Here is a 25803-nt window from a genome sequence, read left to right on the forward strand (position 1 = left end):
ATCGTTCGAGCCCTTCCAAGACCGATAACTCGGCCTCGCGACGACGTTCGGAGGAATCGATGGAGGAGAAAACATAAGACGGTGGTAGTTCTGGAAGCATGATCTATTTCGAAAATTCTTCACGAGTGTAGAACCGATCGCGAGGATCCAATAGATCGGAGTCGGTGGCTCGAGTCTCCTGCATCGGCGAGGAGAGAGAGAGAATTTTCCTTCCCTCTCCTCGTCGAGCCGGAAAGTGAGGAGACCCTCGAGATAGTACAGATCGCCCGCAGTTCGTCAGAATGGTCCTCAAGTTCGAGATACGCGAAGGAAAAGGAAGGAAATCGAGAAAGTAACGGAGGCTCGTCCCGAGACTCGCCGTCGAATGTCGCAAATAAATAACGTAACAACGTCGCCTTGTCGAAACTCGATGTCGCTTCGTCTCCGCGGTTCCGTTCCACCGCTCTTTTGAGATTTAAAATCCTCGGATTAGGATACAAAAAAAAAATATATATTAATTACAAAAATTCACGAAAATTTTCGTCAGAAATTATGTTTATAATATATGAGTACTTGTGAATTTTTGCCGGACATCTTTAACGGGGTACAACGACGATTTGGCAAATCCCGCGAAGGAGATCAAGGCCGCGCGGCCCTTGACGGAGCGACTCCGAGGTTCGCGCGAGATTTATCTTAAACGCAAATGTCGCCGGTCTTATAATGTAAAATCGCTCGAAATTCATTCCCTCCGTTCATAGAGAGAGACGTCCCGAGGATTCCGAGGAAAGCCACGAAAGAGAGCGTTACGTTTCTATCCCCAGAGATAAAAGAATAAAAAAGGCACGTGAATGTAGCAAAAGCCCGGCAGAGAATTATAAAGGCGGTTTTGGGAAAATTCAAAGGAATTTAGTAATAACCGCGACGCCTCTCTTTCTCTCCGCTTTCCCCGCGTCCAGAACGTAAAGGCGGTTTTACCCGCGACGGCGCTGCCTCCGCGAGACCAAAGAAATGAATAAAAAAAATAATAGAGTCCCTTTCGAGGTGAAACGTCGGCCGTTTGAACGTCCCGCGTAAACCCGCCTTAAATCGAGATTAGGTCCCCTCTCTTCTCCACGTCTTATCAATATTCGTTAAGGATAGAAAAGTCGAATGGAATAAAAATAATCGCCAAGGTGGCGGGGGGTGATTTTGAGCCGCGGCTACCCGGGAAAGAGTAGTCGACGAGTAGAAAAACCGCCGTGTGTATAAGCGTAGAAAATTGCGCGCGTGACCAGGCGCCATATTGAAAAGCGCCATCTTGCAGGAGCGCCAAAAAGTTGAAAACCTGCAACCACCTCGACCAACTCTTCGCTCCTCGTTAAATATTGAAATCATACTTAGAAAGGCGAGATTTTCCGATAAAACCCGACCGACGCGAGACTCGCCGACGTTTTCTCCTTCGCGTTTAATTTCTCGCAAACACCTCTCAGATCTCGCGCCGTCCTTCGATCGAAACTAAACTTCGCGTCAAAGATGGCGGCCGTTCAAAGGTTGACGAAGAGGTCTCCGGAACTTCACCGAGGAACGAAAATTTCACGGTATAAACTTACGTTCCCAGATAACGCGCGCGTGCTCCTTATCGGCCGAGACGCGCGATATCTTGGAATTAAAAACCGAACGAGAAAAGGAAAAAGAAAAGAAACTGTCGGAGAACTTTGTACAGTAGAGCCGATGCCCTTCTTTTCTTTTTCATTTATTTACACAGTGCGTAATTATAAATAATGCTGCTCGTATGTGCGAGTCGTGTGTATGTACATATCCGTTGCGCGTTGCGAGACGTCTTCGCTACTACCTAATTATTTATTACTTATTAATATTCTCGTATTATGCATAAGAGGAACCAGCCGGATGCGAGGAAATTTAAAATCTGTCACATTCCACGCGAAGTAACCGTCTTCGCTTTCTTTTTTTATCTCGACATTTGAATGTTGCAATATCCACCAAAAATAAGTGTCACCCGACCCCCGTGATTATCGGTAAGCCCATGTAAAAAAGATTCCTTTATATTACCATTTGTTCGTTGCATTATGCGATCGATGGTGATGTATCGTTAAAGGAATTTAAGTTTTTAGTATTAAAAAAAAAAAATACGTTATCTTGTATGCAGTTAAAACGAACAAACTATCGTACTCCTAACACGGACATTCCCCTATAATCACAGCCTGATGCATACCACTCGAATTCCAAATTTGTCATTAATCCATCACAGAGGAATAGTACTTAGATCTATGTTGACAGACATTGTGCGTCCAAAAGATTTTGTGCATTCGATACGAGCACCTTCGCTTTGTACGTACTATGGAGAAAAAAAAATAAACTCGGTGACTCTTCTATTTCGAGTACAGACGCTTTTGTACAATCACAACCCAGAGTGGAGAATTAGACCCGTGGACGTATAATCAAACGATTGTACATGAATTATTTTTGTGCGTGACAAACATAACCAAGTGAACAAAATACTCGTTTCTTCGAGAACCAACGCAATTGTACGATCACAAGCCAAGCTAGAGTATTGAACACAGTAGAAATGTATTATTAAATAATTACCCAAGAATTGTTTCGACACGAGAGAAAAACGCAATCGAGTAAAGAATGCAGCGCCACTTAAAGTGCATTATTGCATAATCACAACCCAAGGCGTAGCATTCAACGCTCGTCGTTTTAATCGTTACAGAGTAATCATGTAGAAATACCTCATCCAACTTTAAAACAACACGTGTACTGCTAATATCTACCGGTCGAAAATGCTTCCTCGATAGCGCGATGACTCGTCAAAGTGTACGTGGAATTCCATGACTCACTTAATGACTCAGCCAAGAGATAGAAAGTTGCCAATATAAACAGAGAAAACCATCAGTCAATGACAGTCGGTCTTCCCGTCTCTTTTTTCGCTAAGAAATGCCCCGGCCCATTTTAAATAATGCCCCGTCCTTGTGACTACGCGAGACAACGTGGCGATTGTCGTTACGACGCGAAAAATTGAGCCACTGTCGACCGTTACGATTGTCTCGCTTGAATTAACACTTGCAAAGGACGCAACGCGGTGCAAGCATTACCGGACGATCCTCCGAAACGACGAAAAAAAAAGAACGCAATAACGCGCACCGTCCGACACTCGCGTGGTTAAAAAAAAAAAAAAAGAAAAAAAAACAGAAATAGTAAAACGAGTCCCTTTACAAGGGTCCTCTTAAAACTTAAGGCTAGATGAATCTCAACTTTTGTGGCTACGATCGTCCGAACGGTCGCATCCTTCCCTAAAAACCATACCTTGCGAATATTAACGTCTCCCACGCGACACTCTGACTCCTCGTCCGTTCCTCGCATCCTCGCGTGGTCCCTGGGCCCTAAGTCTTGTCGTTCCTTGTTCCTCAACTTAAGAGCGAGAGTGAATTATACAAAATATAAGCGACGTATGTAACAAGTAATTATTGCGACGCGTTTTCGGACCGCGCAAGGCCCACGTGATTTGGCTGCCGGGGGCCGCTCTGATTGGCTCCGCAGCCGACCAATCAGGGCGCTCCCCGAGCCGCGCGCCATCTTGTTTCCCACCCGGCCCGGGAATACGAAATATAAAAGTTATTTTTATCACTCGCACGCGGAGTTGCTTAATTACACCTAGTTGTCGCGAAGAGACGAAAAACAAGAAAGAGATAAAGAGAGAGATAGAGAGAAAGAGAAAAAATATACAAATGAAACTAGACGTACTCTTTTACGTTAAAAAACTAAAGAGACCATTTTATCACATCTACGCGAGTCATGGCGTCCCTCTGAGCTGCGAACGGCGCCATCTTGTTTTCCCGCCGGCCCAGTAGTGCCGGGTAGTACGAAATAACTAGACCGCCTATTCTTTCCTCCGCTCGCCAAGGTTGGGTGATTATGTGCAATGTGCATAATAATAAAAAAAAATTTAACAAGTGAAAACGCGGACGGAACGAAAGAATTAATCATAAGGTCTGTTCTCGACCGACGAGCGAGCCCGCGATCGCGAATTAGCCATGGTTAATGAAGAAGAGTAAATGCCAGTTATAATTAGGACGTTCGCCTTTTCGTTTTGAGCACGTTCTACCACGTTATAACGTGAAATGCTAAAAAAAACCTCTGGACTATTTGGAAATAAATACGTGAAATAAAGGATAAAAAAATAAAAGAGACGACGCTACAGGTTTCGCATCGCGTACCCAACCTTGCTTATTCACAACGCGGTCTGCCATTGGTCGGCGTCGATGTCACGATCCGCCGACCAATGGCGCATGGCCGCGGTTACTCAACTTGTAACCGCGCGAGATTCGAAATCGCATCACCGGTAATGGAAAACTTGAAAACCGTCTTAAGCACTAATAATACCTATTGTAGGTAAACCAGTTCCTTGCTTTCGCGTCATTGCACTGAGGTCGAACACGCCGCGAATACTTGGAAATATCAGTGCGTGATCTCTCGGCACGCTTTCAAGGCGCAGGCATGCCTTCTTCATATATGCACATAAATGTATTTATATATTTATATACTTGCATATCTTTTCATACCTTTGATCGCATACGCTCTATTCATTCATAAATATAAAAGTACATAAATATACGTGTATATTTATGGGAAGAATGCATACGAGCGCCTCTAGTTTGTAATATATACCCTTTCGTATCATGTATATATACACATATATCTTCACCGTATAGATGCCGCATGTACAAGGTGCGTGAAAAATCCTGTGGTACTCATCTGAAGCCTCCTCAAATGTCACAGTATCACCTGATATTAATTTGTTTTCTTTGCGGCTGCGCGTTTTTTCGCGAAACATGTTTGATGTGCATTCTGTGATTGCTCCGATTCTAAACTCTAATGAAAAATGAGATAAATATGTAAACGAGTTTAAAACGCGATGCTAAAAAGACCCAAGTGACTGAAGGTGTTTCTAGTCACCTTCTTCAAAACATACAAGAAAATTAAACCTTTTCGTCACAGGCGTAACATTTCAGATTGACTTGTAACAATACCACGGTATAATTCAAAGGCACCCTGTACATTACACATATCGTACACAATGTACACACACCTTGATCTGATCGTTGTACACCCGGCACAGTCCAGGTCAATGAAACAGGTGCTTCGGTCCTCAATACTTCACCTTAGCTTTGACCTCTTCGGCCACGCCACCCCATCTGAGCCTATAGACCCGAGAGCGCCACTGGATCAGAGGATCGAGTAACGCCTGAAGGAAGAGGTACGGCCTAGTGGCTTCGCTCAACAACCAGCCACACACGAACTCCAGTTTATTGAACGGCAAAGGTCCGTTCTGCACGACGCACAACAGCGTCCAGTCAAACATGAACCACAGAAGCACATGCACTAGATAGAAGACCAAAGAGTCCCACTCAAAGAGAACGCTCGCTGCCCAGGAGGCACAAGCTCCTATGACCAGGCACTCACTGAGAGGCTCGAGGATGATGAACAAAGGCAGCATGGCGACTCGCAGCTTCGCCCATCTGCGGAGCCTGGCCTGAAAGGAGTGCAGCTCACAGTGACCACTGTTTTGCATGGCAGGTTGCGACGACACCGTGATCCTCCAACCTCTGTCGAGTAGCGACTTGGCATAGAAGAAGTCTTCCGCCAGGTATACACCGAATACCCTAAGACCTCCGACCTCGTCTAACGGTGCCTTCCTTAGTAGAGCCGACATGCCGGTATGGCAGTTTATCCTAAGAACGTCCGCGGCCAGGTACACTCTGGATTGAACCGTTCCAAAAAAAATTTTTTCATAGGCCGCGGCAAAGCCCTCCCGATCACAGGTAAATGGCATTTGATGGACCAGGGCTACTTGCTCCGTCATATGATTCACCATATCCAGCAGGGTGTCCTCCCGCATCCTGATGCCACTGTCGCTGATCATGATCAGCTCGTACCTGGCCGCCTCGTACGCTGGCTGCATATTGTTAATCTTGGGGTTGACGCCGACGTTGCATCCCCCGACAAATAATTTGGCGTCGACTTCGGGATAATGCTCCATTAGCTTGTGTATCAGCATCAGAACTGGATCCGAATCGTCCTCGACGCAGAACAACAGTTCGTACGTTGGGTAGTTCATCGTGAAGAAGGTTTCCAGGTTGGCGAAAAGGTTCGGGTCGACCCCCATCAGCGGCTTGACGATCGACACTCCCGGCAGGGGTGTCTCGTAGCTGGGCATCTGTGCCACCTTTCTGTGCAGCTTCCACCTTCCCGCGATCAGTGCCAGTACGTGGATTATCCACATAGCAACCCAGAATATCATGAAGAACGCTGCAAAGCCATAGAGGGTGTACACGATGATGCTCATCTTCCTTCGGGGCTCCCCCGATGTGGCTCGCTCTCCTATACTCCGACCAGCCAAGGAGTTCCAGTCCAGACTCGAGACCCTCCGAGCCCTGGCACAGCCTGGGCATTCCCAATGAACAGGAGGGTCCACGACTTGCGCCGTTTTCCTCGGCGCCGTCGCCTCTTTCCGTCACCGCGATCCACGCGGCACATCCACGCGCGACTTCCTGGGGCGCGCGAGCCGGATCACAAGCCGACTTAACCTAACTTAACTTCACCCCGAGTCGGCGCTCTTCCCTCGCCGCGAGCGTTCAGTTCTGGACGATGCACAGTCCCCGCGCCTCCCGACGCGGTCACGCGGACGGGATTCGCACCTCCACGTGCCACGAGCGCGAACGGCGGACCTGGACATAGGTTGGGAGGTTAGGAGGGCCCCGCGTCGCCATCGACCGGGTCGGTCCGTCGGCGTCGTCGCTCCGGGGGAAGGCGAGAGGTGGCCGATCCGCGCCGCCGATTGGCTAGCCGCTCCTCGCCGGCTCGAGGGCGGTCGCCGCTCAGGGGCATTCCGCCCGCTGCATCCCTCCGAAATCCCTCCTGAATCCCTCCTGCACCGGGATGACTCTCTTTGGGCACGACTTCTCGCTTCTAGGTTAGTCCCTCCCACGGTCGAGCTCTCGCACTCCCGGGACGCGAGACTCCCGACCTCGTACCTCCTCGCTCCGCTCGACGCACTCGACGGACAGCAACTGCATGCAACTGCATGTGACAGCCGAGCCGCGCGCGACGCGGAATACTACGGGTCGCGGTCGATCGGGTAGAGGTGTCCGAGTCGAGAGAATGACTCATCGCGCACTCAGGACCGCGCGGGAGGGGGTACGTTCAAGAGACTTCGCAGGGATGCTCGTAAGGTGTCTCTCTCGCACCCGCGAACGTCCCTGGGCTAGAGAGAGAGAGAATGGTCTCTGCGAGGGTGGGGTGCGGAGACCACTCTGGATCGCGTCGCGGTTCGAGAACCCAAAGATGATCCTGGGATCGCAAAATCACTCTTCGACAAAGAAACGACTCGGCGACGCGTCATCTCCTTTCTCGCGGCCTTTCCTGTTCAGGAACAAAGAGATAACGAAAGAACGTCGGAAGGGGCGAGGTTCTCTCGCAACCCCTCGGTGCTCTAGCAAACCGGTGCCATCTTGTCCCACCAAGGATCCGCCGACCAATCAGCGCGCTCCGCGCGGTCTTGGCGCCCCCGCGCCGACCAATCGGCGCTTCCCGAAGAAACTCGAACTTTCCTTTGGGAAATGAGAGAAACGTCCTACAGCTTACGAATTTTATTTTACGAGATCTTTTACGCGAAGAACTAGTGATATCCGTCACAATTTTTTCGATTTTCTTTCACTATGAAATAAATCTGACGTGAATGAAAATGAGAGGTTAGCTTGAGTTCCCTTTCGACGGAATAAAATCAAACCGTTTATTGCTGTTTATCGCCAGAGTTTGATAAGGCTCCGCCTTGATTTTGGCCATGGTTCACAAGCGACAATAAATTATGAGAAATGATTATTTAATCATCATAGCCCCAATGGGCCTGCATACCTTATCTGAAAAGAGAGAATGAAAACAAACCGAAAAGTCGAATTTTCAGGTCCTGAACTTCTTAAACAGTGGATGCTTGTTCGCCGTCGAAGAGGCTGGAGATTTTCTGTATTCGTAGTACACGGCATCGTCAGCTCCAGACATTGAAGCCATGTTGCCAATCTTGCGGACGACCTGGAAAGAAGCAATGGGTCAATGATTAAATTTTAATAAATTAATATTAGCACGGTTTACACGATACAGTTGAAAATCACGCGTCGTTTAATATCTCGAAAACAACCATAACTGGGATGTTTGATTCATTGCAGAACCGCACATGCTTTACAGCCATTAATAGTCCATCAAGTCGATAGCGATTGTTTTCAAAAAGCAAATGGGCAATAATAGGCCTTTCGTTTAGGAAACATTAGTGGGAGCACGCTTAGCGCTTTGCGTTTGCTTGGCGAGAAAAGTGAGTGCTAAAAAACATATCGGAGAATGATCAACCCAGGAAAAAAATATCACATTAATTTGAAATGAATCAATAACATCACTAGAAATGCTAAAAATCCAATTGACCAGAATTTGGTGATTAAAGGAAAAAAAAACAAGGGATAAATCAACCAACTGAAAGCTTTACTCTAGTATTGATAGTTTGATTTGTAATTAACAGATTTTTGGCACGTGTTTCCTGGATGGTCCAATGAACCCTAGTCGGTAAAAAGGCATTCCATGCTTATAATTATCTTTATAAAGTAGCTAAGTTGGCCCATATATTTCGAAAGAGGCTAATAAAGTGAGATAATGCATTATTTACAGACATTGGTATTGATAACAAGACCATGAGACTTCGTTATCGAGGTTCGCCTGAGCTAGTGTGTACACCGCCAGGAATTACAACAAAGATAAGAAAAAGATAATAGTCTGCCAAAGCTATTTATACACTGCATAAATATTCCATGAAGTCTTAGTCCAGTGCTTTTTTTGCTAACCCCTGCTTACACCTGCTCATCGACAAATTCTTCACAAAAATGTGATCTTTGGTAGAAATTAAGCGAAAGTTGTTGATCCGGTAGATCAACTAATTATTTAAATATGAATTATTTCAGGGAAGCGTTCCTGTTTCGCTTACCGGTCGAGGTCCTTCTCCAGGGATTCTCTCTTCATCGGCATCGGTGTCACTGGCTGACAATACTTGTTGCAACAACTGGCCCTGCTCCTCTCGAGTCTTGTACATCAACTCAGCATCCTGAAAGAGTAAAACATTGGCAACGATGACATGGTAGTGGATAAACAATTTAATAAAAAAATACCGAGACTCACGTCGTCCATTCCGGCCAGCTTGGTAATCACTTTGTAGGCGTAGCCCTGGTTGACGAGGAACCTCTGTCTCTTCCTTGAATAGTTCATCTCCATGGTGTCCTGCGATACCAGGGTGTAGAAAAATGCATTATACTCTTCGGCAATGGCACCTGTAACACGTAGTAATTTTTAAACATGTAGTAGACTTCTTAAATTTAAAGATCAAGTCACGATACTATTGAAGAGAATAAAAGTGACGCCTGAATGCATTGGTACCTTTCTTTGCTCGTAGAATTCTTCCCAATCGCTGGGCCTCTTGTCTTCGAGATCCACCATGGGATGAAATCTGTATAAGAACATTGGCTTCCGGCAAGTCGAAGGAAGTATCAGCCACTTTACTGACGAATATCGTGTTCACTTTCACGTTAAACTTAAAGTTCTGCAAGATTTGTATCCTCTCGCTCTGCAAAAAAAACATGACCTATTAATATCTGTCTAAGTTAAAAAAATTTCACATCGAAGGTTTTTTCGTTATTTTTTTTTTTTTAACTAACCTGACTCGTAGGTCCATAAATATACGGTTTGTTCATTTTGATGGCGTAATGTTTCAGGGCAAAGACATTGTCCGAGAAGACGATAGTCTTGTCTCCTCTCCTTTCATGGTAGCGAATCAAGTACTGACAGCTCCGGAACTTGTTTGGATTCATGACATACAAAAGCTGGAACAAGGGACAAGATCTGAATTTATTTCACCGTGAATGCTATTTTGTTAAAAAAGACCCTCCTACTCTCCTTTAATTTAATATACAAAGAAAAGACATTTTTTTCTACTTCATCTCTTAGTATATGATAATGACAATTTTATTGACTCACCAACTTCCTGCTCATTTTGCAACTGAGGTATTCCCTATAGAACTCAGGAGTCATCGGACACCACACTTCGGCACACTGGACCCTTGCGATGAATCCTCTCTTTTGGAGCTCCAACCAGTTGGCTTCATACAGCTTCGGGCCAATGAGGAAGTTCAGGTCAGCGATTTTATCGTCTTCTCTCAATAGTGTAGCAGTTAATCCCAACTTGCAGTGAGACTGCACTATGGTCAACACTCTACGGAACATTTTTGCAGGGATCGTGTGGACCTCTGTGAATCGGAAATGACATTCAATTATAATATAGTTTCCTTATTATTGGTTTGCTTAGATACATGATTTAAAATTATACGTAGGTACAGACCATCTAAAACCATGATGCCCCATTCTTGATCCTGGAGCCACCGCATTGTCTGCTCAGCCTCCCAGGAACGTTTCTGAGTGTGAGTGATCATGGAATAAGTCGTGACCAAAATCCCACAGCCCATTGGCTTGTCTTTTGCTTCGCTAGTGAACCTGCAGATCATCGAATCATCAGCGGTGGACCACATTTTGAATTGTTGCTTCCACTGCTCCACCGATACCCCAGAGTTGCAGAGTACCAGTGCTCGCTTTCGCACTGTACAGCAGGCTGTCACACCGACTAAACTTTTACCAGCACCTATGAATTAATGTAAAATTTTCGATAGTTCGAAGATTTAGCTTGCTTCATTGCTAAGTTTAGCGCTTGCTCGCAAAGTTCAACTTACCACAGGGTAAGACGATAACACCAGATCTGGCTCGACCGTTTCCAAACATTTTACGCAGACTTTTCTCCTGGTACGGCCTCAGTACAGCTGATGGTTTCAAATCGATACTGAAATAACATGCCAACAAATTGAAAACATTCTAAAATTAAGACGCTTTTGAAAAGTTTAGTTGCAAACGATACAGGTTATAAATCTCAGCATTTTATGGAAGACGAAGCCACTTCTATGCACTTTGTAGTTCAATTTCTTAGATAATTATTATTTTCGTTTATCTTCGTACCTTTAGAAAGTTTGCTCTTCAAACGATATAACTATAACATGAAACGTACTTTATATCTGGGTTGATTGTGTCATTTCGAAAGTCGTACTCTGCCAGTAGTGGGTATTCTAATTCGATGCATCGCTTCTGTATCACTTCAATTTTTTCCTAGTAAGAGAAATATCTCTATAGCAAAATATTTCCTTTCTCGTTAGATTTCTAGACAGGTATAGTCCAAACACGCACCTGATTTACTTCAAAACTGACAGTCTTTAATTGTTGCTCCTCTTCCTCATCTTCATCTTCTTTATCAATTTTGTCATAAAATTTGGTGATGTCTTCGGGAATGGTAGCAGTTTCGACAGGTGTTGCTGGATCAGCAGGTACTTCCGTTACTGCAGTTACATCAGTCGTGGGCTGGGAAGGTGGTAACGGCTTTGCTCCAAACTACAAGAAAATTATTCCATAAAGGTACTGCAAGACTCTTACTATGCATAATGAAGAGAATTCAGTTTCACTAGATTATAAATTAATGAAATATTTTCACACCTGCACAGTTTTCGCTTTGCTATTAATATTTGTTATCAATGTATCCTTCTCTGCTTCGTCTACATTCTGTCGTAGCCTGCATTCTTGAATCACAGGATCCTTCAGCAATTTTTGCAGCACATCTGGGTAAGGTGACTCGACAAAATACTTGTTATGCTTCAAAACTAATTTAACCTGAACGAAAAAAATTAATTTCACTTGCTCATTTGCTGGCAGAATATCAAGATAAAAAAATATATAAAACTGGATCGTCTACTCACCTTTCCATAAGACAGTGTACAGAGTTTAATAAATTCGACAATACCATCTGGCACCGAAGTTTTGCTTAACCGTTTTAAATATTCAATTATGTCATGAGTTTGTAGTCCAACACTGACAGCGGCATATAATGAGTATGCTGTCAGTTTGTACTGTAAATGATATTAAATGATTCAACATTTAAGGAATCAATCTCATTAATTTATTATTTATTAATTTACCTCGTGAATATGTTCAGGTCGACACACAGGCTCTGAGATGGCAATTAGGAAATCATGAGCATGTTTATAAACTGGAGAGAAAGACTCCAAGAACACGTGACCATTCGGTGCCTAAAAAATGATCCAGTAAAGATTGATATCTGCTATTAATTTTTTCAAGTATAATCTGTTACTTGCAACTACATACCACCCAAAGTGGTCTCACATCGTGATCTGTTTTCAGCGACATTTGGGACCGATAATCCTTGGCACCAAACTCGTCTTCAACTGCAGTCTCATCCTGTTTCTCCACATCATTTTTAGCTGCATCGGGAATGCCCTCCGTTTCCAAACCTTCTCCGAAGTCATCATCATTATAGTTGTCGTGATCCTCCTTACGTTTTTTCCACTTTCCCCTGTCTGGAAATGCCAAAACCGACGCATTAATTATCAATGGCATTAGAAAATATTCTTCAGTATACATTTATACTCGTAACTAGGTTAGGTACCAGTATCTTTCTTCACGCGTTTTGGAGGAGCCATATCGGGACATGAACGTTAACCCGATTTATTTTTTTTGTACCATCTACAATTTATCAGTAGTAATAAATATTTCAAAGTAGATAAATGTAATTAATTAAAGGAAAAACTTTGACATATCAAACTCAGATCCCTGCCCGTACAAGCAAAGAATTACAAGTCACATAGAAGCCCGGAAGGATACGGACATTCGGTGTTCGATAATTAGTATGTTTGCCAACGGATGGCGGCGCTGAAAACATTTCTCCATCTCTTTTAATTCAGAGTTTATACTTATAGCAATATATATAGCGGGTTACGTGTGTCTTTATCTTATTCACACATTACCTGCCTTTCTATCCGCGTCTCTTTTCCTCCCATGGGACCTATTCTGTTAATTCTCTAAATTCGTTCTTCCTTTTGGAAAGTACGTTACTTTGTAAATATATAAAGGATAGCATTGAATTAGAATATTGAAATAACAAGGACACTTAGGCAGCCTTCAATACACGATTGTGTAACATGTGAACGCTTTAATATTTATTTATTGTTAGAATCTTGCACCTAAACGAGTTGTGCAACGCGATGAGGTTAGGTTAGAGTGTTGATCGTGCAAATGTAAATATTGATTAAATATAAATTAAAAGGAGATTTGAATTATCGAGGATGGCAGTGGTAATAGAAACAACGATTGGCGATTTTACTGTCGATCTCTACACGGCAGAACGACCCCAGAGTGAGCATTTAACCTATAAATATTCACCTGATGTTTTGTTCATTCTAGCACACCTACATCCTTCGTTTGTTATATTTTTAAAGTGTGAAATTGATATTGATAATGTACCAGCAGTGAATTTTTCTAACATTTAACCTGTTGTCTCCTGGTTTCAGCATGTCGCAACTTCCTCAAATTGTGCAAGATAAAATATTACAATTGGAACCTGTTTCATACAGTGCAAAATGGTTTCATCGCACAGACTGGAGATCCACTGGGAACAGGCAAAGGAGGAGAAAGCGTGTACAGTCTTGTCTTGGGCGACCAAGCTCGTTACTACGAAGCCGAAAGAATGCCTAAGATCAAGCACGACAGAGTCGGCTTGCTGTCGATGGTTAATTGCGGAGACAGCATGCTTGGCTCTCAGTTTTTTATTACCCTGGGTTCTGACCTACAATCTTTGGATGGCGAGCACTGCGTTTTTGGAGAGATAGCCGAGGGACTGGAGATCATCTTAAAATTCAATGAAACCATTTGCGATGACGATCATCGGCCTTATCAAGATATACGCATATCACATACTGTCATACTCGAAGATCCATATGATGATCCTAAAGGGTTAGTGGTACCCGATCGAAGCCCAGAACCAACAAAAGAAGCATTAATGGTAATTCTTAACCTGTATAATTTTAGTTGTTCTCTCTTTTTAGTATAGCATATATTTCCTTTTTAGAGTGAACGAATAGGAGCTGATGAGGCTATCGATGACACCGCAGGCATGTCGATCGAAGAGATCACAGAAATGCAGAAGGAAAAAGAGGCAAAGGCACGGGCTACGATTCTAGAGATCGTCGGGGACATTCCCGACGCAGAAATGGCTCCACCTGAGAACGTTTTATTTGTCTGCAAGTTGAATCCAGTGACAAACGATGATGATCTAGAAATCATCTTTAGCAGATTTGGAAAGATCATTGGGTAATTAAATTTTCTGGACTGGTAGTATGCGATAGAAGAGTTAAAAAAAATGATACAACTAATAATTCTGTACAGGTGCGAAGTTATACGCGACAGACAATCCGGAGATTCGCTCCAGTATGCCTTCATTGAATTCGCTGATCGAAAGAGCTGCGAAGAGGCCTATTTCAAGATGGACAACGTACTAATCGACGATAGACGAATTCACGTGGACTTCTCGCAATCGGTAGCAAAAATGAGGTGGAGAGGTAAAGGTAAGGGTATACAGTACTTTGAGAACAGGCAGGAAAACAAGGACTCGGAGGAGGATCGTCATGGCTGGAAACGACAAAACGAACGTTTTGAAAAAGGGGAGAACGCAGCTCGACATCGGAAAAGGAGGTATGATAAGAAGGAAAACGAGGGTAATTACAGAGAAGACGAAGGCAGGAAAAATAAAGGCGAAAGAAGGGAGGGAAGGAATCGAGAGGATGACAGTGGGATTGTCTGTAGAAACGATGAGGAGAGAAAGCGAAAGTTCGCGGATAGAAACGACAAGGAGAGAGACAGAGAAAGAAGGATGTATGAAAATGGAGAAGGAAAGGATGGAGAAAGTAGAATTCATCACAGAAATGACGACAAGAAGAGACACGAGAGAAAGGGGAGAGAACGAGATGAAAACGAGGAAAGGGTGTTGTATAGAGATGATGCCGATAGGAGGAGAACGACTGATAAACGTGGAAGGGAACGAGAGGAAAGGGATGAGAGGACATCTTGTCGAGACGATGACAGGAGAAGAAAATATGGGAGGAAGGAAATGGACCGGGAGGAAAATGGAGAGCGAATTAATAATCGCAGTTACGAGGATAGGAAAGGTAAGTACGATAGAAGGGAAAAAGAACGCGAAGAAAACGAAGAAAGGACATTTTGTCGAGACGATGAAAATAGGAAAAGGAAGTATGGCAGGAGGGAACTCGAAGGGACGGAAAACAAAGAGAGGATTCCGTATCGAGATGACGATAGGAAACACAAACATGAATATGACAGGAAGAAGGAAGATTATGAAGAGAGTCACAAAAAGAACAAAAAGCAGAAAGAGTTTGTTTCTTCTGACGAAGAGGAAATCGAGACCGACAAGAGGGAGAGCGGCAGTCGCAAGAAGAAGAAGAAAGAAAAACGATCAAAAAATCAAGACAAACATAAAGGTAAGAAGAAAAAGAAGAAGAAGGAAAGTAGCGACGATACTTCCGAAAGTTCTGAAAGCTCGGATGATGACTTGGAATCAGTGAGAGATGAGAAGTCGAGGGAAAAACGTAGAAACAATTCTAATAAAAATATTAGAAGTAGTCATAAAAGGAAAGAGGAGTCTTCCAACAATGAAGATACAGAGGACGAAAAGTTGAAGCATAGCGGTCAAACTAAGAAGAGGAAGCACGAGGAAAAGGGTCATAAGAAAAAGGAAAAACGGTTTAAGAAGCATAATAGTTATAGAGAGGAAGAAAAAGAGGAAGACAGCTCGGAAAGCTCGGAAAGTTCCGAAAGCTCGGATGATGAAGAACCAATAAAAGATAGCAAATTGAGAGAGAAAGATCGACATAATTCTGACGAAACCGATAAACATAGTCGCAGCAAATACAAACTTAGCATGGATCACAGAAAATTTAATTACAGGTCGGAAGAATTACATAAGAAGTCTAAACGCAAGAGTGGAGTTTGATTTTGCTGAGTTTTTTTGGAAATAATTTTTTACAAAACAATCTACTTAAAACAATACAGGTAGAGTATTAAAAAGAAGAACGGACTTGATAAATGGAAATGGAAGTGTGAATAAGTTCGAAATTAAATGTAACTCGGATGTCGATTGTACTACAATCACTTTTTCAAACATTTTTTATAATTATACAAAGGTAGATAAATAAAAATATGCACACTGCTGGACTGATAGAGGTTGTTCTGGCTTTTGTCTTTTTGCCCTTGTGCAAGCACGAGATCAAGTGTCTTGATAAGATTCAACAGCAAACTTTAATTTTTCTTTTTCTTTGATGACCTAACAGTGACGAAAGTTGATTGTAATCTCGTGAGAAGGGCAAAGGAAAGATCTGTTAACTTTAAAGCAATGGACTTTGGAACATAGCTTTGGTGGTTAAATATCGTTTGTGAACGGTGGGAGATCATTAGAAAAATTGGTAATGCATTTCGTGCGTTCCCGTAAAGGCGAGACCACTCATGCCTTCCTAACCTAGACAGAGAAAACAGTTTCTATAGAAAAGTGCTGAATCATTGTGAGATGTGAACAGTGGACCCAAAATGTTGTAACTGTTGAATAAACGTATAATTCTTTGCGGTGAGTATCGTGAGTACCCATTACCATTCGTCGAGAATGCCTTAAGTTTTTGTCACTTGAGTGTAAATTCTTTTTTTGATAGTTGCTAACGTAATTTTGCAATCGCTAATGTAATCTTGCTTTGTTGATGATTTTACAAGTAAGCATGATAAGGGAAGAATGGAAGACTCAACTAAATCGAATGGGCAATTTGCAGTGTCACATTCAGCATCAAAGAGATCGATTGCAATTGTGCAGAGTCTCTTTAATTAACAAATTTTTCGTTTAAAACTGGAAAGTCTGTCACCAAATATAATGTATGGAAGATTATGTTTTTCACAATGGCCAGGCTACAAACAAATATTTCATCATGCAATGACAAGGCGAATGTTTTGTCGTAAAGTAGAACTTGCTTCAAAAGAAGCTGCCGAGGTAGAGATTCCTGTGCCATGGGGTCGGATTGCCGGTAAGTTTGTACGATCCTTCTATTTATTTAAAGTTTTAAATAGTTCAATTTGTCAGAGAAAATAAAATAGTAATATGTTGGAATAACGGCAGCCAAGTGGTGGGGCCCCAAGGATAAGCAGCCTATTCTAACATTCCATGGCTGGCAAGATAATGCAGGATCCTTTGATCACCTGGCACCGCTACTTAACAGTCCTATCCTGGCCATCGATCTTCCCGGTCATGGGTTCTCAAGTTGGCTACCAACTGGAATTTTATACTCAGAGATGATTCACGTGATACTAATCTACAGAATAAAGGAGTACTTTGGTTGGAAAGATGTTAGACTCTTAGGTCACTCTTGGGGCTGTATGTTCCATTTCTATTATGCATCGCTGTATCCAGACCACACAAAATTTGTGATCTCTATCGATGCTTTAAAATATGAGTCAAGACATGTTCCTGAACACAGTCAAGCACTTGCTAATGGTATACCAAAATTATTAGCTGTAGAGAACCAAAGGACTCCACCACCGAGCTACTCGGAGGCCGATCTCATGAAAAGATGGATTGAAGCTACAAATAACTCCATCGACGAGAAAGCATGTAAAACCCTTATGATTAGAGGAGCCCGTAAATTAAAAAATGGATCATACGTATTTAGCAGGGATCCAATATTGAAATTGAGATTCGTGTATGCTGGCTACACTCACGATCACCTGCGACAGATAGCAAACCTTATTAGAAATCCTTACTTAGTCGTCAAAGCCGAGGGATTGCAATTAATTGAAAGTGACGAGAACTTTTATGACATTGCAAATATATTGAAAACAACCTGCAGTGAGTTTCGACTCGAATGCTTACCCGGAACTCACCATTTACACATGTTGCAACCTAAACGGGTAGCCGATGTGATCAATTCCTTTTTAGAAAAGCATAATACATAGCTTTTTAGTGAAAAAGCCAATCTTGAAAAATGGAGACAGTGAATGTTGCATAACGATGTGAGACCATCGAAAGTCGTACTCAGTCTGAATATTTCTAAACGATCACTGCTTCACCGAGTTTACCCTTAGACGGTTCAAGTATTTCAAGTAATTATTTTAAGTATTTATTTATGTTCCTACTAGAGCGTCGATCTCTAAATAAAGAATTCCCAAACCGAAGAATAAATTGTTGGTTAATCAATTTTAATCGGCCAATAGTGTGTCACGTGATTGGTCATGTGGTCTCAACGGAGCGTTCCTATTGGCCGAGAGTTTGCTTGCGCATTGGACGATGCGTAGTTCGTTCCTAGGATCATCCGATGTCAGTCATGTTAGTCGTATTCGCTCGCGGCGCGAAATAACTGTGTAAAGGTTAGGTGGTGACGTTGCGACGCATCGTGCCCCTAGGTGCCCCCGGTGCTCCTCGGAGTCACAACAAGTGCGCGACTGGTCGAAGAACCTTGCCTCCCCTCCCGGAGCTCCCGAGGTATCCCTCTTTTACTCCTACTATTAAATTCGTTCAAGGTTCCGAACCAAAGGCGACCCGCACTAAACTTTGGACTTGCAGTGTGCACGAGCCAGCGGAAAGCGGCGCGAGCTCGCGGTGCCTGCTCTGTAGAGTCTCGACGCGTGTCAAGGATCTCCGGATTGCTCGATTTCGTCTTTTGCGTCGAAAATTACCGAGGAAGCCACGGAGCCTCTCCGAGACCACTCAAGGTACTGTGGAAGGGTTCTTCATCCCTAGGCCAATTTCCACCGACAAGAGTCTCTGGAGTCTGGAGCGATAGAAGACTCTGAGTCTTCGTCAGAATAAATACAGAAGATACGACGATACTAGCTACAACTCCTGCGAATTCTAGATTGGCTGGTTAGAAAATCCTGCTTCCCTCGACGACCGGATCGTCCAGATAAGGAATACCTCCCTGGGGGAAGTGACTGCGCCACGGCGCAGACACGCGGTTGCAACGTGGAACACCCTACCATTGATTCGGAGACCTTGGTGCACCCTGAGGGGATCCGTTCCAGTGGGGTCGCTCGCGACTTCCTGGAACGTAGGAGACCTCGTCCTCGTGGCATTTCCGAGATACAGATGGGAGCCACCGCCCGCAGGGATCCTCGAGATCGGTACCACAGGACCATGTCCGACTCTCAGATCGAGATGCACTACACGCCACCCTCATCGGATACGATACAAACCAAACCGTTCCCTATAAGAGGTAAAGACATTAGGATAACTTCGGGTCTTTCCACGTAGTACCAAACTACCTCGTGTGCCCGAAACCACTCTTTAACCTACAAATTGACCAGTTAAATTACTCCCAGAGCGAACCGGTCTCGGGAGGAATTTTGAAGCTACATCGGTGTCGTTGGGGCTGACTTATGCTCGTTAACCGGATCGAGCCGGAATCCGAAATGACGCGTAGAAGGCGTTCCGTTCCTTGCTATTTTCTCCTCCTAGAAGCCTCTTATCGGGGAGCAGATAAGAGCGGTCGGTGCGCGCAAATTGCAACTATATGTAATTTTAGGGGCGACGCGAGCGCCAATTTGCGTCGGATTCATCCGGAATCGGGAAGGCCGCGGAGTCGTCGCGCCTCTTAGCATTGACAATGAATTCTAGAGACGCGCGAGGCGACCTTGGACCGAGACGTTCCCTCGCGTTGCGAGCCGCACGACGCGTTATCCGATATCCCGAACGACCCGAGCTTCTTTCTTTCTTCCTTTTCTTCGTCCCTCTTCCGCGGCGTCGCGTGATCCCGGTTATCGTTGCGTCAACCTTGTGGATCTCGGACCGCGTCCGATAGGAAAGTTCCCATATTTACGAGGCTTCGCCGGAGGGGAGGGCGAAAAGAATTGGCACGCGAGGAGCCTGGAAAAGACGAGGAAATGCCTTGGTTGCCGGCCGAGGGCTTGCGCAACGCGGCCGCGCGACGCTCAGATATACCCGGGTGTATATAAATGCATTCGTATCGAATATACCCCCGGCACGCATATCGACGTCTCGACGCGACTCGCCAACCTCGAGGACGAAGGGAAGTCGTCGGTAGCTTAATCCCCGCGAGAATGATCCCCTTCGTCCAAAATGTTCGAGAGGTGGAGTAAGTACCCCGCAAATGTCTCCCCATGCATCCCGGTATATACACCCTTGCGTACCTCTTACGTTAGGATCCCTCGGGGTACATAGTATCCCCTTAACCGACTTCCACGTTTGTTCCAGGCGAGCGGGCCAACTTCGTGAACAAGCCCCACGTGATCGCCATGGTCGGGCTGCCCGCCCGCGGCAAGACCTACATCTCAAAGAAGCTCTGCAGGTACCTGAACTGGATCGGCATCAGCACGAAGGTGTTCAACCTGGGGGAGTACCGGAGGCACGCCACCTCGGCGTACAAGTGCCACGAGTTCTTCCGGCCGGACAACGTCAAGGCCATGGCGATCCGCACGCAGTGCGCGATGGACGCCCTGAAGGACGTCTGCCAGTGGCTCGAGAGCGGCGACGGGAAGGTGGCCGTCTTCGACGCGACCAACTCCACGACCGACCGCCGCCAGATGATCCACGACATAGTCGTCAAGAAGATGGGCTTCAAGCTGTTCTTCGTCGAGTCGGTGTGCAACGACCCCGAGATCGTCGAGCAGAACATTATGGAGGTGAGTCTCCGAGGAGGGTCCTCCTCGTCGCTGAAACTACACGGAGGTGAACGCGAACTCACTCGTTCCAGGTTAAGGTCAGCAGCCCGGACTACGAGACCATGGACAAGGAGGAGGTGCTGGCGGACTTCATGCTGCGGATCGAGCACTACCGCGAGCGCTACCAGCCGCTGGACGAGGACCGGGAGGCCAGCCTCTCCTTCATGAAGATCTACAACACCGGGGAGAAGGTTCTGGTCCACAAGCACGAGGGCCACATACAGAGTCGGATAGTCTATTACCTGATGAACATCCACATAGTGCCGAGGACGATCTACCTGACCCGCCACGGGGAGAGCGCGATGAACCTGGACGGCAGGATCGGCGGGGACTCGGATCTCAGCGAGAGGGGTCGGGCCTACGCCAACGAGCTCGCCGAGTACATCGCCCAGCAGGACATCCACGGGCTGCGGGTGTGGACCAGCTGGCTGAAGAGGTCCATCCAGACCGCCAAGGATGTCAACGTGCCCCAGGAGAGGTGGAAGGCTCTCAACGAGATCGACGCCGTGAGTCCGAAATCTTGAGTACACGTAAATATATAAATAGCGCCTCGTGGACGCCGGGTCTTCACCTACTCTCTTTTCTCTCCCCAGGGCATCTGCGAGGAGATGACGTACAGCCAGATCGCGGAGAAGTACCCGGCGGATTTTGCAGCGAGGGACCAGAACAAATTCTCGTACAGATACCCAAGGGGAGAGAGCTACGAGGACCTGGTGGCGCGACTCGAGCCCGTCATCATGGAGCTCGAGAGGCAAGGCAACGTCCTCGTCGTGAGCCATCAAGCGGTCCTCAGGTGTCTGCTGGCGTACTTCCTGGATAAGAACGCAGGTTCGTGGGAGGTCCCCTCTTTGGCTTTTAAGCAGGCGGTCCAGGGTAGTTGTTTCACTTCTTTCTCGTCTTCCAGACGAGCTGCCGTACCTGCAGGTTCCTCTTCACACGATAATCAAGCTCACCCCGGTGGCTTATGGCTGCAAGGTCGAGCACATCCGGCTGCCCATCGACGCCGTGGACACTCATCGGCCGAAACCTAAGGTAGAGACCATTATCTCGCATTCCCAGTAAACGAGCCGTCCGGTCGACGGACCCCGGAGCTCGCTTGCCGTTCCCGAAAAACCTGAGACCGAGTACCGACTGCCTTGCATTGCTTTGAGAGCGACCACTGAAACACGTCTTACCCGCTTTCACACTTACCCGGAGGTTTCCCGCACCTTAGATATTTTTTATGGATTAATGCCCTCCTTCGAGAGAACCCCAAGTCCGGAGAGGTGTAGATATCGGGACGGCAAAGTGTTTCTTGATGGTCCACCTCCCTCGGAGTGGACCCTCGAGGACCGATGATCGAAGTAGACCTACGGAGATGGCACTTATTGTACATTTATCGGCAACGATTGCATTTACTTGGTCCGGGTGACGCACAACATACCGAAGATAATTTAGCAAGGATTTGTATTATTTGTACAGCTACTTCGGCAATGTTTTCCAGATAATCGTTACCGTCCTTTGTTCGTGTTTCAGAGCTTCAAAGCTAGGGCAATTGACGATTGCTATTGATCTATTCAAGCTCTGGTACATTTCCTCGGCTCCTGTATTTTTTGTGCATGTTGTGCGTCGATGGTTTCGGCATGAATGCGAATGTCTGTATGGCAATTGAATAGAATAGGCTGCTTGTATGAATCATGTATGTACATATATATATATACATCTGACGTAAATAAATTAACTTGGGAAAAGTAATCGAATTCAGTTATTAACACTTGTCGCAGCTTATCGACTACTCCATGGCATTACTTGGGTCGATAAACTCAGGACTAATGGAAACTTTTTTGTGTGATCGATGTCAAAATTGTAATTAATATTTTGTGGTCTCGTACGCGTTGTTTTAACACAGTGGACGTCACGATTTCATACGTTATTTGTACAAGTGAAAGTAACCGTAAGGAGCCTGACTTATGATTTTCTTGAAATTCTTTGCAGGTTCCTGGGTACTTGGAGGAGAGGTACAGGACGAGGCCGGGTAACCTCCAAACGTGACAGTAACGATAACAATTTGGGATAGCTGACGCATTCTTTTCGAGACGACGAAATAGCATTTTTGGCAGCTGGCTGCCTCTCGGAGTATGTAGACACCGGATCGAATCATCGTACTCGTCTCGTGACGTACTCCACTATCGGTGACCCAAGGAGTACAGGAAATTATTAGTCGATTCACTTTACGAAGCCACGAGAAGAACGTTCATCGATGCTTCGTCGGTCTGTTGAGTCAAATGTAATTTTTTAGTCATGAAATCGCAACCCATGGATTGGCAATGGAAGAAAACACTTGGCACCGGTTTCCAAGGAAAAAAAAAAAATGGAAAATGTACCTCCATTTGTCTCGATTTAGTTGAAATTACTACAAAGGAAACTTAAGCACGAGAGTACAAGCGAACCTTACTCCGTATAAAGAAAGGGAACATGTGATACGAATGTTAAATTGTCGTTCTTGAGATATATGGTAAAGTACGCTATATATCGAATTTATATACAATACTTTTGGCAAGTCGCTAGTGGACAAAGACAGCTCCGTTCTTTACAGCTCTTGGCAGATGAAACCGTCGAAGTAACCTACACGAACCGATAAAAGGGTAACTTAGCGGAACGTACCGTACCGGTCCCTGGACAATCTTAAATACCTCTAACAGTAAGCTAAGTCCAGTTTTCAGTCTTCCCACGATAAAAATAATGCTTTGCTACGAATTAATAGTACATTTCTAAGATCCACTCAGCCGATCACCCCCTAGCCTGGGTAGAAAATATTCTTACATGTAATATCCGTCATGTACGACGACTAAACTTCACCAAAAGATATTGTACTTGTTGAAATATATTTTTTATTAGACGACACCCTCATCCGATGTACCGGATTAAGTACTTCAAACATCGGAGAAGAGAGAAGGTAACGCTCAATGGTACAATGAACCGAATAAAGGGAAAAATAGGATAAACCTAGGGAGACATCTCTAACCATTGGATCGCAAGAGGGAGGGGATGACTTCGAAAGATAACCGAAACGTCCGTATAAGAGGAGATTATGAAAGCAGACGTCACGTCACTCGGAGACGAAGTATGCACAGGCTTAGTTCCTCGCTTATATGTGCAGGTTTAATTTCGAGTCAACCTTAGATATGGGACGTCAATGCCGGCCAAAGGCAACGACAGTCGCGCGCAGTCGCGTGATCGCGCATCTCGCGCATTACGAGGCTCCATGATCCCGTTCGGCCGCCCGCTCTTTCACGCCCTTCCGAGATGACCGAGATGACGATCGCAGAGAAATCTGCAAATGGCAGCTAGTGAGTAGCGCTCTTCCGAGAGGTACAACCTCTCTTTACCCTTAACTCACTCTTTCGTCCGGATTTACCGCTGTAGTCACGGAAGCCACGAGTACGGAATTACGCAACGAGTCGCGCCGATGACGCGTCCAGTTGTCAAGACTACGCGCCATTCGTCCGCGCCACTAGAACCGCGCGAATCAAGTCGCCAATAGTCGCGATCACTCGAAATCGTCCCATCTCCTCGGATCCCATGACAAATCGACGGAAAATTCTTTAAAATGCTCCCCACGAATTACGGGCCCTTCATCCGGTGTCATATCGCGCGGTGACGAGAAATTTAGTCGCTTCATTGACGGTAAGAGCGACGACGCGGAGCGCCATTTGAAATCGGAAAGGTAAGGTCTCCTTTTCTTTTTCCCCCTATTTTTTTCTAACTAATGCGGATACTTCCAGTGGAGGAATGGAATTCGCGATGGGGGCACTTTCCGCGGTCGGGGCGGGCTTCTTCACGAACCCGATGGACGTGATAAAGATCCGACTGCAGCTCCAGGGCGAACTGGAGGCCCGAGGGTCCTACGCGAGGATCTACAAGAACACCGTCCACGCGGCGTACATAATAGCGAAGAACGAAGGGATCCTCGCCCTGCAAGCCGGCCTGGTGCCCGCTTTGGCTTTCCAAGTCGTGTTGAACGGCCTCAGACTGGGTGTCTACAACACGGCGAAGAACACTGGACTGATTCTGGACGAGAAGGGAAACACGAGTATCGTCAAGACGATACTTGTTACCGGGACCACTGGTGCCTTCGCGGGGATTATCGGCAGTCCCCTTTATCTGGTTGGTTCCCTGTATGTCGGTAAAAATTGGGGGAGGTGGTTATAAAACGGTAGTGATCTTTTGCAGGTAAAGACGCAGCTGCAGGCACAGGCTGCGGAGAACATCGCGGTTGGCTATCAACACCGACATTCTGGGATGTGCTCCGCCTTTGCCACGTTATGGCGAGAGAACGGAATCGCTGGTATCTTCCGAGGGTGGTACGCAGGAATTCCAAGGCTTTTCGTGGGCGCCGCTACTCAGCTGACCACTTTTGGATTAGCCACGGACTGGCTAAAATCTATAAACGTATATCTTCCCCTCTTTCGCAATTATTAAATAATTCAATCAGTGAAACTCTAAAAGCAAATTCAAACACTTGGCTAATCGATAACGATTACACTTCACAGTGGAAACCGCTATGCAGGTATCGATACTCTTACTTTCCATTTCCTTGCTCAGTTGTCTAGGAAATTAGGTCGTTTTAGTTAATGATTTGAAGTCAATAATAAAGGAAGCTCATCTTGTTAGGCGTTTCCTGATCGACCCCTGCTGCTGACGTTTCTAGCTGCATCGATCGGAGGCACTTGCATAGCTGTCACCATGCAGCCCTTCGATGTCCTGGCCACCAGGTTGTACAATCAAGGTATGATTAACGGGTACTTAAAGAAAGGGATAAATGTATAAGAATTTATATGTTAATAAAAAATGTACAGGTGTCAATGAGAAAGGGAAGGGTGCACTCTACGATGGCCTTTGGGATGGTTTGGTGAAGATATTCAGGACCGAAGGCTTCTTCGGGCTGTACAAAGGAGTCTTTCCCATGTGGGCCAGGATCGCCCCTCACACGGTCCTCTGTCTGGTGTTTTACGAGAAACTCGACCAGCTGTACAAGAATGTATTTGTACCGAAATAAATTTTTTCTAAAAAGAACTCTCTAGGCGATTAGAGGGTTTGTTAGACACGCTCGTCTAATTAAACATGCTCATTGTTATCGTT

General features: G+C 45.3%; 6 protein-coding genes across 15 annotated transcripts; 4 read left to right on the forward strand and 2 right to left on the reverse strand.

The window, feature by feature from the left end:
• Positions 1–88: 88 nt before the first annotated feature.
• LOC105700849 (ceramide glucosyltransferase) lies at positions 89–7058 on the reverse strand. Its single transcript, XM_012427064.1, has one exon. It carries the CDS (start codon positions 6323–6325, stop codon positions 5129–5131), a length of 1197 nt encoding a protein of 398 aa, XP_012282487.1. The 5' UTR covers positions 6326–7058; the 3' UTR covers positions 89–5128.
• A 333-nt stretch (positions 7059–7391) lies between these two features.
• On the reverse strand, positions 7392–13445 carry LOC105700802 (DNA excision repair protein haywire). 3 transcript variants are annotated; one of them, XM_012426972.2, is made up of 16 exons: positions 13342–13445; positions 12268–12479; positions 12081–12191; positions 11862–12011; positions 11602–11775; positions 11299–11499; positions 11123–11220; positions 10794–10900; positions 10409–10705; positions 10048–10316; positions 9729–9893; positions 9451–9637; positions 9196–9344; positions 9005–9121; positions 7924–8067; positions 7392–7589 (listed from the first exon to the last, which is right to left on the reverse strand). In XM_012426972.2, exons 1-15 carry the CDS (start codon positions 13442–13444, stop codon positions 7939–7941), a joined length of 2469 nt encoding a protein of 822 aa, XP_012282395.1. In that variant the 5' UTR covers position 13445; the 3' UTR covers positions 7392–7589; positions 7924–7938. The 3 variants fall into 3 exon arrangements, with proteins under 3 accessions (XP_012282395.1, XP_012282394.1, XP_012282396.1); XM_012426971.1 differs by lacking the exon at positions 7392–7589 and having other exon boundaries at positions 7742–8067; XM_012426973.2 differs by lacking the exons at positions 7392–7589; positions 13342–13445 and adding an exon at positions 12569–12745 and having other exon boundaries at positions 7742–8067.
• On the forward strand, positions 12938–17262 carry LOC105700803 (peptidyl-prolyl cis-trans isomerase sig-7). 4 transcript variants are annotated; one of them, XM_012426977.2, is made up of 7 exons: positions 12938–13314; positions 13470–13960; positions 14027–14268; positions 14344–16023; positions 16302–16591; positions 16788–17036; positions 17129–17262. In XM_012426977.2, the coding sequence occupies exons 1-4, from the start codon at positions 13245–13247 to the stop codon at positions 15962–15964; spliced, it is 2424 nt and encodes an 807-aa protein (XP_012282400.1). In that variant the 5' UTR covers positions 12938–13244; the 3' UTR covers positions 15965–16023; positions 16302–16591; positions 16788–17036; positions 17129–17262. The 4 variants fall into 4 exon arrangements, with proteins under 4 accessions (XP_012282400.1, XP_012282399.1, XP_012282398.1 ...); XM_012426976.2 differs by having other exon boundaries at positions 14344–16600; XM_012426975.2 differs by having other exon boundaries at positions 14344–16591.
• On the forward strand, positions 16946–18180 carry LOC105700748 (probable serine hydrolase). Its single transcript, XM_012426899.1, has 2 exons — positions 16946–17036; positions 17108–18180. Exons 1-2 carry the CDS (start codon positions 16946–16948, stop codon positions 17959–17961), a joined length of 945 nt encoding a protein of 314 aa, XP_012282322.1. The 3' UTR covers positions 17962–18180.
• A 93-nt stretch (positions 18181–18273) lies between these two features.
• Positions 18274–23563, forward strand: LOC105700804 (6-phosphofructo-2-kinase/fructose-2,6-bisphosphatase). 4 transcript variants are annotated; one of them, XR_001104153.1, is made up of 9 exons: positions 18274–18487; positions 18569–18717; positions 18861–19217; positions 20216–20643; positions 20715–21188; positions 21276–21510; positions 21587–21714; positions 22657–23176; positions 23258–23563. XR_001104153.1 is itself a non-coding variant. In XM_012426980.1 (9 exons), the coding sequence occupies exons 3-8, from the start codon at positions 19091–19093 to the stop codon at positions 22231–22233; spliced, it is 1428 nt and encodes a 475-aa protein (XP_012282403.1). In that variant the 5' UTR covers positions 18274–18487; positions 18569–18717; positions 18861–19090; the 3' UTR covers positions 22234–22248; positions 22657–23563. The 4 variants fall into 4 exon arrangements, 3 of the variants coding, with proteins under 3 accessions (XP_012282403.1, XP_012282402.1, XP_012282404.1); XM_012426980.1 differs by adding an exon at positions 22198–22248 and having other exon boundaries at positions 22657–23563; XM_012426979.1 differs by having other exon boundaries at positions 22657–23563.
• Positions 23564–23882: 319 nt separating this feature from the next.
• On the forward strand, positions 23883–25768 carry LOC105700805 (solute carrier family 25 member 35). 2 transcript variants are annotated; one of them, XM_012426982.1, is made up of 5 exons: positions 23883–24011; positions 24447–24828; positions 24895–25113; positions 25336–25450; positions 25521–25768. In XM_012426982.1, the coding sequence occupies exons 1-5, from the start codon at positions 23968–23970 to the stop codon at positions 25718–25720; spliced, it is 960 nt and encodes a 319-aa protein (XP_012282405.1). In that variant the 5' UTR covers positions 23883–23967; the 3' UTR covers positions 25721–25768. The 2 variants fall into 2 exon arrangements, with proteins under 2 accessions (XP_012282405.1, XP_012282406.1); XM_012426983.1 differs by lacking the exon at positions 23883–24011 and adding an exon at positions 24019–24388.
• The last annotated feature ends 35 nt before the right edge of the window (positions 25769–25803 follow it).

The sequence above is a fragment of the Orussus abietinus genome, unplaced genomic scaffold (genome assembly GCF_000612105.2).
Source record: "Orussus abietinus isolate OABI.00-Male unplaced genomic scaffold, Oabi_2.0 scaffold9, whole genome shotgun sequence".
Taxonomy (NCBI): domain Eukaryota; kingdom Metazoa; phylum Arthropoda; class Insecta; order Hymenoptera; family Orussidae; genus Orussus; species Orussus abietinus.